This window comes from Anas platyrhynchos, chromosome 6 (assembly GCF_047663525.1).
Source record: "Anas platyrhynchos isolate ZD024472 breed Pekin duck chromosome 6, IASCAAS_PekinDuck_T2T, whole genome shotgun sequence".
NCBI lineage: Eukaryota > Metazoa > Chordata > Aves > Anseriformes > Anatidae > Anas > Anas platyrhynchos.
In genome coordinates this window covers 13,370,884-13,384,338 of record NC_092592.1, presented here as the reverse complement: position 1 = coordinate 13,384,338, position 13,455 = coordinate 13,370,884, and the positions used below count along the sequence as shown (strand labels likewise).

Genomic DNA, 13,455 nt, shown 5'->3' with positions numbered 1-13,455 from the left:
TACTGTCTTTTATGTATTCCCATAAAAGTTATCATGGTATCTTGAATCCCATAAAGAAGACTTAAGAAAATCAGCCCTGATCTATAACTTTATAAAGTACTCTAAGACTCCTTATTTAATTTAGAGATATCTGCATGCTCTCCACACAGATATCCATAAAATTCTTCTGGATTTTGTGGTTTTCTGTTTTCTCTTTTATATACTTAGTTTTGGTAGTGCAAAGGCATCCTATTACGAATTTTTCATTGCCTTTGGCTACACTTTAGTAGACAAATGAACAGATTTTGTTGTAAATCAGCTTGACATATAACATGTTCTTCATATTCTACTCCAGGTTTCGGAAAAAGTTAGGATCCTTGTAACAGATGCTAATGATGAGAGCCCGGAGTTCATCAATACACCTTACATAGTCCAAGTCCCAGAGGTTGGTGAAGTTTCTTTGCATACTATATTTCAATAGATTGGAAAGAGGAGCTAGTTTGTTTTCAGTCAAGTAACAAGATCAGCAGGACTAATTGGCATTGTTTTGTTTTGGGATTTGGGCAGGGATTTAGTATTTACTGCAAACTTAGGGAACAAGTTAGCAGATTTCCTGACACCCTTATTCCAGGAAGTTTTTCTTGTTTCTTGGTCTTCTCCAGTTTCTTCCATTTTAATCTCTTCCCTCTTTTCTTTCTGCTCTTTGGTTCCTTCATTCATTTATATTCTTTCTACTAGCTCCCTTTTTCTGCCTCTTTGCATGCTCACTTTTCTTTTTCTTTTTTTTTTTTTTTTTGTAACTCCCCTGATTTTTCACTTCTGTCTGAGTCTGGTGCCTCTTTCTGCTCACAGAACACTCCCTCTGGCAGCAGTATCTTTAAGATCGAGGCAGTGGACAGAGACACTGGTTCTGGGGGAAGTATCACCTACTTCTTGCAGGTAAGGTATTGCCTGTACCTTCAGAAACCATCTCTCTCCTAAGATGCAGAGGATTGAACTGCTAGTAGTGTCTATAGGACCAATTTTGTACTGTGTACCAGAAAACAAGCTTTAACAAATTCGATATTGTCTGGTGAGCAGCCAAGTGCAGTCCAACTGGCAGGGGTTGGTGCTGGGGTTGCCACTGTCACTCTTGTGCTTGCCAGTGGGAATCCTTGCAGCAAGGCTCCTGTTGGCCCCTTTGGAGTGACAGGGATAGCAAGTCTAATTTGTAGTCTTGTGTGCACATGGGATTTCAAAAGTATGGAATAGCTTTCTTTGGAAAGCAAAATGCATTGGAAACCCAAATCTGCACTTGGATGTAGCAGACTGGTGCATCACTGTAAAATATTGGGTACTAAGTCTTCTCCCTGAAAAAGCCCAGTGCCTGCTTGAAAGCAGCCTTTCAGGTATCGCCCAGTGGTGAGGAACAAAAAGGGCTCTGTATGTAAAGCTGAACTTCTGTGTTACAGACCCCTTGCATGCCAAAATACAACATCTCGCATGATGTTCTTCAACTTCCTTCTTCCTTTAAGCAGCTTCTTCCAGACGAGCTGCAGTTCCCCTTATTCAAGAGACAATAAAATAAAAACCAAAACAAAAAACGATTTGTTGCCATGTTTACCTTGGGTACAATACAGAAACGAGTTGGAATATATTTGCATAGCACTAAAGCTGATGTTGTTAAGACCTTGGACCTACTGTGGAAGAACACCTTGTTGAAATCTAGTTTTGATTTCACTGATTATGATCCAATTAAAATGCAATATGTGCAGGATTCAGTTTTACCCAGGGCTTTTTCCAGAAAGCTGATAGACTCTGAAGCCAAGGAACAGCTATTTTAAACTTCTGTGTCTACCTAATATATTTGTATACCAAAAAGCTTGCTAAATATGTGTATTTGTTGAAAAAATGCAGCTATAACTTTTGGCACAATTTATGGGAATTCTCAAGTTGTGCAGAAAAACAAATTCTTTGAAAGTCTGGTGTGGGCAGGTGGTGACGTCTATCAAAAAGACAAAGATTATCCAGCAGTAGCAATTGTGTACGGAAACCCAAACGGAGCTGTGTTACTGGATTGTTCCAGTCAGGCAGAAGGAAGGGTGACATTTTTAGTCTCTTTTGGAAATCTGATGTCTTTTAGGTGTTTCTTTTGGAAAATCACTTAAACATTAATCTAAAAGTCCTTGACAATAATCTATGTATGCAACATGCCTGCTTCTCTGAAGCCAGTAGAACTTTGAAATGCAAAGGGATAACACCGTTTTTCTTCTTCCTTTTTTTCCCCACATTGTCTCCCCCAACCCACCCTGGTTAGGCCTCTCTACCTCATTGTGTGCAATGAACTGGTAGCCAATTCAAGATTTCACAATGAAATACTAAAAGATTTTTTAAATCTACATTGAAGCTAACTGATTTATTCTGAATAATGAGAGACTCATGGTTGGTTCATGAATTGTTCATAAACACACAGAGGTGAAATTCATCAAATACATTATTCACCCAAACCATATCATTATTCTGGTCTTTTCCCTTAGAAGATGAAATAGAAGATTAATCCCTATGGCAATCTTATTTCCATACCTGTAATCTTCCGCTGTTTCTCCTTTTCTTCTAGAACATCCATGCTAATAAGTTTACAATAGACCGTCACAGTGGTGTCCTGCGCATCAAAACAGGGGTCACCCTGGACTATGAGAAATCAAGAACACATTTTGTCGTCGTCGTAGCCAAGGTATGAAACTTTTTTCAAAACTAGAGGAGATGAAGGGTTGCATTTGAGAAAGGCAGCTTAGGTCAAATAGAGGGATGGCTTAAACAGTCTCTGAAATAACCATAACACTGAGGCAGCAGAGTCACTCCATCTGCCACATCTGGCAGTATGATGGGTAACGTGGAGAAGTGAGGGAGGAAAGGTGACCAGCTGAGTAACATCTGGAGACATTTGGTGGTGGGTTTCCCACATTTAGATCAGGCTTCAATGCCAGGGCAATAAGTCCAGCTGCAGAAAGTCACCTGTGTACTTTGAGAGTCACCTAGAAGCAAAAGAGTTGGTGTTTCAGCCCCAGCTTTGAGAAGTCAGCCTCTGTGGGCAAGTGCCTGTGCTTGGGCTCCCTCCTGTTGTCCAGCACACAGCCCTGCCACAATAAAGGGGCAAACCCCTGGCAGGCAGGCAGTGTGGATCGCTGTCATTAGCCACAGGAAGACAGAGGAGACAGCTGGACCCAGGGCAGCACACAAGCGACTTCTATAGAAATGTCTGTGGATGCTTTTCTTTCACCTCTCTGCTGCCTTGTGGCAGGATCTTATTCGAATCCTGCAAATATTGCTGCACGTCCCTTCTTTCCGCTATCATTCTCAGCAGTGCTGTGCCTGTGGCACAGCTGAGGATTCATAACAGGCATTAAAAGTTTATGGGATTCTGAAGTAAAGTCTCTCAGGATCCTGTGCAGAGCTGTCACACAGGCAGAGTCACACTGGCGGAAAGAAAATGATTCTGCTGCTACTTACAGTGACTTTGAGTTTCTCATGTTTTATGAAAAATATGGATCATGTTATTTATTTAGGCAAGGTTCATTTGAAGAGAAATAACAAAAATTTGGTCTAAATGCTGCCTTTGGGGCAGTGAGGAGGAAAAAAAACTGTCTCTCCCCCAAAAAGTGGAAGTTGCAAAACAGACACAGCAGACATGCTAAACAATTCATACAAGCATGAGTACTGACATCCAGCCAATACTCTGAGATTGTTAAAAGCTTCTGAAACTGTGAGGATTTTTTCTAATTGGCTCTGCTGTATCGATAGCACAGAGTTGATTGCAGTAAAGTCCCCAGACACTGTTTATACACCGTGGCTCTCTAACAGTTTCTGACTTTGTGCTCCTCCATCCTTTCACTTTAGACTCACACGTAGGAGTCCCTAGGAGACTTTGATCACCTGCATTGTTTAATTTTTCCCTGGAAATGCACTACTTTGCTACCTCACATTGTCTTGAATTTATGGCAAGACTATATGTGGGATGAAAAGCTGTAGATCTTGGTTGCTATTTTTTTGCATCTGTTTCTAGCTGTCCCCTTTCTCTCTCTCTCAAAAAAAGATGAATTCCTTATCCCATCTGTTGTTGACAACAGATTGTATATAACTGCATATATTGGCACAACCACCTTAATAAAAGAAACTACTTCTGAGACGTTGCAAGATGTCTACTTAATCAGAGAGGAAGCAGGACAAATGGAAAAGAGAAGGGAATAGGAAAGCAGAGATGAGTCTGTGCGTTAAGAGAGAGAAGGGATTCCTGGGACTGTGCTTTTGAAGGCTCATGAGGAGTGTACAGTGCCATAAACAGATTTGCAGGCATATTCCAGCAGATGTTTGATGATGACATCTCTTCTAGGATGGTGGTGGGAAGCTCAGGGGAGACAACAAAGTGTTTTCAGCCACAACAACGGTTACTGTCAATGTGGAGGATGTTCAGGACACACCTCCCATGTTCATCGGGACTCCCTACTATGGATATGTCTATGAGGATACACTCGCAGTAAGTGCTGGTTTTTACCTGTAGGAGAAGTGAAGTCTTTCACATCTCAGTCAAGGCAGACCCATGCTCTAGGCTGTTTGTACTGTCCCCTTAATGACAGGCAATCCTGACATCCCCATAATGCAGAATACTTTCTGCTCAGTGGTGGCAAGATAGGCAGAAGGGGCCAGGAAGTCCTCCCAGGCCTAAAATCCACCAGATAATGAAGCAAGCAGGGACATACTTAGCAGAACCACTTAGGAGATCTCCTAAGACTGCGTTTGTTGGCACATATCTGCTGCTGAAGATACTACTTCATATATGCCACAGACAAACCAAGGAGTACAGTGAGCTCCTGCCTGTGTCATCACCTCACCTAATGGCAGGCTTGCTTAAAGGAGAGTATAGAGCTTAGAGTTAATTCATTGTATCCACCATGGTGCCTTCAGCTGTATATTATTCTTGGTGTTGATGATGCTTCCAGCTATATATTATTCCAGAAGCTGCAAACTAATGAATTGTCCCTATATCTAAGCAATGGCATGACACTGTATATGGATCAGTTTTTACCCTGATACATAAGTTTTGATTAATTTTTTTTTTGTACGTAGGATGAGAAGTGGTATCTGCTTGTGACAATACCCAACCTTAAACTATTGTTGGTGTCTTAGCACCCTGTTCACCTGATCTTCCCTTGAGTTTCAGGAAAGATTGTGTCTTTACTTTCTGTCCAGAACTCCGATGTACACTTCAGCCCTTGCATGACTGTTTATTGCAGTTCAGTTCGTAGGCTGTTACATTTCAGCAGCATAGAGGAGTATTGCTTGTGTATTTTCAAGAAATTCAGAATGAATGATATTATGTATATTGATTTATTCTATGTAGTTGCATATAGATCTTGAAATAACTATCAGGTACATACACGGGAGTTAGTGTTTACCATGGAAACAGGAGTCAATAAATGTTAATTACATCCAGCCTGAGCTCATAATTTACACCATTATGATGTTATAATGACGGAAGCACAAACAGGTCCTTCCCAGTGTGAATTTTGCTATTAGAATGAAATCCACAGAGAGATAAGCTAGCAGATTCCAGTGTTGTTTACACATTTGATGTTAATTTTGTAAACCTGCTGCTTTGCTCCTTGGTGGAGTTGTCAGGATTTACAAGTACTATGTCACTTTCAAAGGGACTGCACTGCATTTTGCCCTATAGGCAGATTTTATTGCAGCTTCCAGCATGAATGATAATAAGTACAGTTTTGTATTTCCAATTGCTCTAACAGAACCTCGCTCTCATCTGAAAAATTCACTCAAGGGTTGTCATCAAAATGTTCCCTGTTGCCATTTGCGATTAACTAACAGTTTCTTCAGTGTTCCTGTTTTTGCAGTCTAAAACAGTAGCACTTGAATTCAGAGGCCTAAATTGTGCAATTCATTGTCAGTTGGGTGAGCACTGCAGCGCTGGCAGTCATCATTCTTTGCAGTTGATAGGAGCAGTCACATGAGCAAATGGTGTCCAGCGTACAAGCTCTGTACGTATGGCCCACGGCCATGTTACTCGCGCAGACAGACAGCGAGGCTTTTAAGGACAGTTAAATCACCATAATTTTCATCACAATTTTATGCCCTAAATGTTCCATGAGGCAAGTTGCTTTGTGATGCCTTGGTTTGCTTTTGCTGCCTGTCTGAACTTGATCGGGTAGTACAAAAATGATCTGATGACTCCTCAGTGGCTGCCTGGGTCTCTGCATGCCATGGGGTGCACAGCAACACCAGGAGCATGTCCAGCAGCTGCCAGAGGGCGTCTTGGTAGTGAACCAAAATAAATCTCAGGTCTAAGGTGGGTTACTCCAAATCCTTTGCCCAAGCTTTTGGCTGTGCGGGGTCTGCAGCTGCTGCACACCCATGCCACCAGCACTGCCCCAGCGGTGGGCAGGGGCAGCCCATGGGGAGTGGCACAGTGTGCCTGCCGGTCCTCTGGTGCTCACCTAAAGGGGAACTGGAAAAAGGACAAGAGACTGGATGCAGGGAAACAGGCACGGTATCTTGGCAAGCACATGGCATGCCCTGAGACTGCAGCAAGCCCTGGCCTCCCCGGGGCAGCTGGGACCCGTGTGCTGAAGCTGGATACTCCGCTGTTGGTGCACGCAGTGGCATGGTGCTGGCAGCAAGCTGGAGAAGGCAGGTGGCACAGGGGCTCCACAGGGAACAAGTGGTGGCAGGGTCATCCCCACTTTGTGTGAGGTACCATGTATGGGCTGTAACATCACTGGGAACAAATAAAATCATCAGTGTAGGAATGACACAGAGTTGGTCCAAGGAGTGGCATCCTTCCTGCTCGGCTAAGCGAAGCACTGACTTTTCTAGTTGGGAGCCAGTGGTCCTTGGTGTGTTCCCCGTGCAGCATGAGCAAAAGTACCCACTCTTCCTTCCACACCTCACTGCATAAAAACTTGCTGAAGTTCGGTTTATTAATACACAGTTGCAATTTCATTGCTTTTTGATCTCAGCACACCAAGTAATTTCCCATTTCTCCCCAGGGCTCTGAGGTCCTCACTGTTGTTGCTCTTGATGGAGACAGAGGAAAGCCTAACAGTATTCGTTACTGCCTCGTGAATGGTGAGTAGACTTGGCTTGTAAGAAATCTGAAGAGGAGTCAAAACTAGATGTGACATTAAATTAGAGGGGGATTGCTAGAGCTTAATAAAGCTGAGACAGACTCATGAAATAGTGTCAGGTATCTCAAACAACTCCAGGGCCCTGTCTACCAGAAAACAAGCTACGATTCACTGAGTTTTAGTACCGGCTTCACGGAACTACGCATGGAGTTGTTAGCATGGCTGATTTCTTAGGCACCAGTAGCCTCCTTGCTGCTTCAAAAAAATGTAAAGGGAGATGCATTCACTGCCACTGAGTATCTCCATCATTTAATCTGGGAGACAAGAAAATGCATTGGGAGACCCAGACATGGTATTTAGAGGTATATTTTTATTAATATTGTCATTTAAGTGGCTAAACATTCAAATGTCTGGTTTCTTGGAAGAAATTGTATTTACTAGTGAAGAGAGACTGGCTGTCCAGGGCACTAGAAGTAGGTATTATCAAAAGATTAATGCTTTTCATCAGCAATTCGGAGAGTGTCCATAGCATGTCTTTTAATAGCATAAAAAACAGACTTAGCTGAATTGATGACTGGTGAAGTCAACAACTTAGATCAACTAAACTGCAAGCTACAATTTTAGTTTTGTTTGGTTCTCTCTTCCTCCAAAGCAGGACTTGCATGACAGCTGGGCACCCTGACTCACAGAAGTGAGAAACCAAAATTTAATGAAAGAAATTTGAGGTTTAATTGAGAGCTATGCAGAAACTTCTTCATTGTGTTATGTGATTTAAAAAGCAAGGTAGAGCGGATGGAGAGGGGTGCGGTTCAGGTTTTTTCTTGATGTAGGAAGGGACCCATGCTAAGGTTCCTTCTCCCCTGATACAAGGAGAAAAGAAAGGCAGAAACACTGAGACAAAAGGTAACAGAAGAGAAAAACAGATGGAAAGCAAGAAAGTAAAAAAGGTGGACAATGAGGAGTAAAAACAAAGAAATGGGACAAAAAGAAGCTAGACAAGGGAGGAAACTGAGGAAGGGAGAGTAAGTGGAGGCAGGTGAACCAGGCAGTGTATGAAAGGGAAATAAGACTATTGAGAAGAAATACTATATTTCCAAAGAAAGTAGAGGACCACCTGCTATGGGAGAAAATAGAATAAAAAGGGTAAGCGATTAGGCAAGAGTGGCAAATGAAGATGGAAGGGGATGACAGACTAGTAGTATGAAATGGAAAAGAGGAAGGGAATATGCTTTTAGTGCATAGAAAGTTATGAAATAGAAAAGAAGAGATTACAGCCTGCCCTTCCACCTCAGACCCTGACCTGAGTCATGACAAGCCATTATTACAATAACTGCAGGCTGACTAACGCCAAATGGGAAATTATTTATTCTTTACAAGCTTTTTTTTTTTTTTTTATCCAAGGAGGGTGAAACCACTTTAGAAAGCACTCTAATCCTCTGAATGTGCTATATGGAGGAACACATAGTGCTACATACTCTTGAGTTACCAATTTCCCTGTGGTACCTAGACAATAACACAAGGTATTGTGGCTTGAAACCACTATTGACTTCAGCTTCTTCTCAGTCAGAATGTTCTTTCCAGGCCAATGTATCTTAATAATTGACCAGAGCATGATTCAATAGCTGTTCATTGTTGTGCCTAGTATACTGTAATGAAGTTGCAGTTATTGCAGGTATTAGCAAAATGGGACACTGTCAGATGGTTTAAAAATTAGCACTGAAATTGAGTTAAAGAAAAAGAAAAATGGCTTGGCTTTCAGATTATTATCCTTTATTTCTGAGCCTCAATCTCCTTTATTTTAAAGGTTTTTCTTTTTCTCCTTTCAATGGTATGCTGTGCCACATTGGCCATTAAGACCAATACCATGACTAAGGTAGCATGCAAGGGTGCCCGTAGCCCTGTGGCAGAGCAGGGCAGGGCCCCCAAAGCTGGTCGGCCGGTCCCCTTCCTGGGCAACTCCCTGTTTTTGGCTGTGACAGTGAAGTGGGCGCAGACATTGTGATGAGTTGCTGCTGCCTCTTTGCAAGTTCACATTTGCTTCAGTACAAATTCACCAGGTCTAAAGGGATCACAGCCTTGTTCACATTCTTTTCAGAAAGATGAAAATTAGGTTGCAGGGGCCAAAGTCAGCCCACAGCCCTGTTCTGTCTGTGGATCAGACTCAGGCTCAGTGAAAAAAGCCTGAGCTCTACCTAAGGTTCTCCAAAATCCCTTTTAGTTCAGGCCAGCCTTGCAGAAGGCTGAGAGGTGTTTTTTATTATTATCAGCTGAGCATCTAAGGGCAGATGTTTCTCAAGAGACACTGTTTGCAGAAAGAGTGACTGTTTCAGATTGTCAAACTTCTCACCTTAGCTGATATTACTGAGAGAAATATTCTTGTTTCTCAGACTTAACTATGTATGAATTTGCTAATTAAAATGAGGACTGTCTATTTTTGTCTAAACCAGCATATGAAGAAGACAGCCTAACAGAAATGATTACCAAATTTGCATGCCAGGCTGCTGAATCTAGAAGGAAACCAGACCAGGGTGGGCGAAAGGAGAATGAGGGCAGCTGTCCATATGGGTAGGGCTCTGCCAAGCCATTCCTAGGGGAGGAATCCCTTGTTGGCCTCCATCTGTGTTTTCACCACACCATGACCAGGCATCAAAATACTTCATTTTTGAAAGGCAGAGGCAGAGCTACTGATAGGGATGGGGGATGGATACACATGCAAACAAAGGTACGCTTAATTAAGTATATGGCTGATTGATTGTGCTTGTTCAGAAAACAGGAAGAATGGCCTGTAACTAGAGCATCTTGGTTTATTGCAGGAAGCGAAGGTTCCTTTGAGATCAGCAACACAACTGGAGCCATTTCTGTTATAAAAAGCCCAAATCAGCTCAAGAAAGAAGTGTATGAACTAAAAGTTCAGGTATGCTCTGTGGTCACTTGAAGACTGTTGGTCTTAAATGCCCTAAGTAGCCATGATTGTCTAAAATAGCTCAATTTATAGCCCACTTTACCTGTTTTAGGAGCTATATTTGAGCAGACTGCTAGACACTGTAAAACAGAACAAACTGCTTTTGTTCCATAAGATATTTGGTGTCATAAATATCTTCTTTCAAGTGAAGTCGTCTTGTCCTAGTTTCATGTCTGAGCCTAGAGAATCAAAATCCTTTGCGATATGCAAATAACTGTTCTCTGTATTTTCAAATGTTATTGCTGGACTGGGAATTGACGTCTTGTAACTGCTATGTGAAGAGATGGTAACTGCAAAGTCTGTGATTAGTAATAGGATTGGGGTAGATCACACTGTGTTGTGTCAATAACCACTCCTGAAGCACTGATCAACCATGTACTACTAAATAAGTGCTAACACCCTGATGAGCTGGTGTCAGTGTGACAGTCTTCATTATTTAAGCAGTTTCTAAAGAGCAAAGATTTAAAAATGTAGAGTTAGATTGTGAAGACTCTATCAGTTTTCCTCAAGCAAATGTGTATTAAAATCATGAGAGTTCACCAAGGTAAGGACAATATTGTCTGAAGACAGTTTTAAATATAGCGTGTCCAAGGGCACTTTGCTGGTGGGCTTGAGCAGCTGGCTAACCATGCGAAATTGTAGGGTTCCTCTCATTGAAGTTACACTGATCCACCAGTTCTTCCCCTAATCCCTCTGTTTTACTGAAGTCTGCTGGCACTTCTCAGATTCAGGATTTGTCAGGCCCTTTCAAGCTCTTCCAACCTCCTAATTGTAGCTGTGGCAACCTGGAGCTGGTGCAGGCTATAAAACCTGCCTGTGGGACTGAAAGGATGTTGTATAACCCCGTGGAGGTAGTGACGTGTGCTTCTATTACAAGACTAGCACCCTCGGGTTGCCTATAAAATCACTGAGAAGGGTCAGCTTCTTTAGAGTCAAGACACGTCAAACCTTGACTCAGACTTCAAAATGCTCCTAGAGAAGCCTTCAATAACCTTGGGAAAATGTGTCTCCTAAGCAAAGTGCCAAATGTTAAAGCAGAGATAAAAATACCTGGCTGGGTAGCAAGCACGAGCCTCTGTTTTGGCTGCATTCAGCAAAATTGCTTGTTTCTCAGCAGTACCTCCAGATTGGTTTGCACACCAGAGAGGATGAGTGGGAGCAGCTGTTATGGAAGGAGAGCAATGGCTGTGTGCCAGGAGGGCAAATTTTGTGGTCACTGAATGAAGCCTGCTGGATCTGCCTGGGCCTGGCTCACCCTGCTACCACCCCTTCCTGGCAGACCTATTTACAGGGATGTTCTCCACTTGCTGTTGGTGCAGTTTCTTGTTCTGACCAGATGCGTAGCAATACAGTCAGCAATACATATGGGAATTTAGGCATAATTTACAAATAAATTTCCCCTAACATCTAGTCAAAGTCGTGTTGCACCTTGGCTATTGCTGTCAGTTCTAACTGCATCTATTTCAAGTTGAGGATCTTCTTCCCCAGCCTCAGAAAGTGGTACAACAATCTTTCAGGTAAATTCAGTCTTAGTTGCATGTTGCAGAACTGTAATATCAAATCAGTGAGGATGCTGTTTGTTCATAAATGGGACAACAAATTATGTGATGGAATTTAGCACCACTCTACATATGACATGCTTTAAACAATTGAATTTTACTTCTTCAGAGAAGTTTAGCAGTCTAGTGCCTTTGTTTTTGAGCCCTTTGAATGCAAAAATGTCTGTTAGAGATACCTGCTTTGTTACAAAAACACCAGTCAGAGTTTCTGTGCTGACAGAAGAAATATCTTAGGTTCAACCCAGTGAATTAGACTGTGTGTTGGAATTGTTTAACTTTGATTTCATCGTTCAGTTCAGAAAAATGCTAGCTAAACTTGCTCATCTGTACAAACTCTATCCAACTTAAACTAAGCTCACCTAGGCAGAAAAGCAGAATTGTAAATCAGAGAATAAATCTCAAAAAAAAAAAAAAGTCTGTCATTCTGCTTTTTCAAATTTCCAGCTGCCTAAATGCAGCAAGTACAGTTTTTCCTGTAGTGTTTCAAAGCTGCTGTCCTTCCAGCAATGCAACAATCAAATACCTGTAATGCCCCAGCAAATTTAAAGTTCACCTTCCCTTTCTATTCTGTCAGCACTTCAGGCAAGCAATTATCTTGTCTTTATTAGATTATCTGTCTTTAGAGAGCTGTTTTCATCTAGGGTGAGGTACAGAGCTCACAAAATGAGGAGATTTTTTTCATCAGGATTTTGTTGAGACTGGTATATTACCATAACCTTCTAATCATCATAAACTTCAGTGTGAAATGGACTGAGGTTTCTAGAGAAATGTAAGCCTGTGAATCTGTGCACAAAATCAGTGTGTGTTGGGGTGATTTCTGCATGCAGAACAATATCTGAACGTGGAGCTGAGGAAAACCAGCTGCAGCTAAGAAGGGAATATTCCCTCATCTTTTTTCTCTCTACCTTCTGTAGGCATCCGAAGTCAGTCCAGAAGGTGACATCTCTGTGTATGCTTTTGCCATGGTGACTATAAGGGTGGTTGACCTCAACAATCATCCTCCAACGTTTTACGGAGAAAACGGTCCCCAGAACAGATTTGAACTGACCATGTATGAGCATCCCCCAGAGGGTGAAATCTTGAGGGGACTGAAGATTACAGTCAACGATTCAGACCAGGTAAGTGGAAACTACGTGGTTTTTGAGTTTTCCTGCCCTATTTCCCAAAGACGAGTAAGGGCTGACAGGATTGGCAAATGTCTGGCCCCTTTTTTTGATTTTTAGGACCTCAGCTGTTTCACCTGCATTCCCAGAAAGTTCAGGGTAGACAAAGTATTTTTGGGGTCCATTACCATAGAGTTTGGAGCCAGAAGCATATTCAGTCTTTCATATCCCATTATGGCAAGGAGCAGGGTGGTCCTAAAGCTGCAGTCCAGCTCTTGGGGCCACTGAAGTTGGGCAGTCCTTATTTTCCTCTGTTGGTTCTGTTCAGCTGTTGTCAGTGTAATGTCCAAGAACATTCCCTGTAGAGATTTACTTAGGGCTCCCAACCACTTTAGTAACTTTAAGTGCAGTTGCTGTCTGTGTCTTCTCTAGCCCCTCTGGAAACAACATGGTCCGTACCCTTACACTGTTTTTATTACAGCATATTATCCTTCTGGCCCTTTTGTTACAACCAGAGTCTGCAGTGCGTACTTTGATAAATCATTCCCACTGGAGTGATATTTTTAGGTAATCTGAAAAATTATGCCAGAGCCAAACTAACTAACCAGATCAAAGGAAAGAAAAGAAGTCTCCATTCATCTCCGCCAGATATCTAGCTGACCTCTGATACCCATAGGTACTATGGTGATGGTTGCTATAGGGATCCCTAAGCTAAATACTGTATGAATGGCATCCAT

At 42.1% G+C, this 13,455-nt stretch overlaps 1 protein-coding gene across 5 annotated transcripts in view; it reads left to right on the top strand.

Annotated features, from left to right (window-relative positions):
* The window catches only part of CDHR1 (cadherin related family member 1), a 61,257-nt gene that overhangs the window by 27,883 nt on the left and 19,919 nt on the right, over positions 1-13,455 (top strand). For 4 of the 5 annotated variants that reach the window (XM_038181191.2, XM_021276798.4, XM_072039472.1 and 1 more), the window contains exons 5-11: positions 335-424; positions 832-918; positions 2,576-2,692; positions 4,349-4,492; positions 7,017-7,095; positions 9,908-10,008; positions 12,530-12,733. In XM_038181191.2, coding sequence (XP_038037119.1) covers positions 335-424; positions 832-918; positions 2,576-2,692; positions 4,349-4,492; positions 7,017-7,095; positions 9,908-10,008; positions 12,530-12,733 — 822 coding nt within the window. The remainder of the gene's footprint in view (positions 1-334; positions 425-831; positions 919-2,575; positions 2,693-4,348; positions 4,493-7,016; positions 7,096-9,907; positions 10,009-12,529; positions 12,734-13,455) is intronic. The other variant, XM_072039473.1, reaches the window with a different exon arrangement.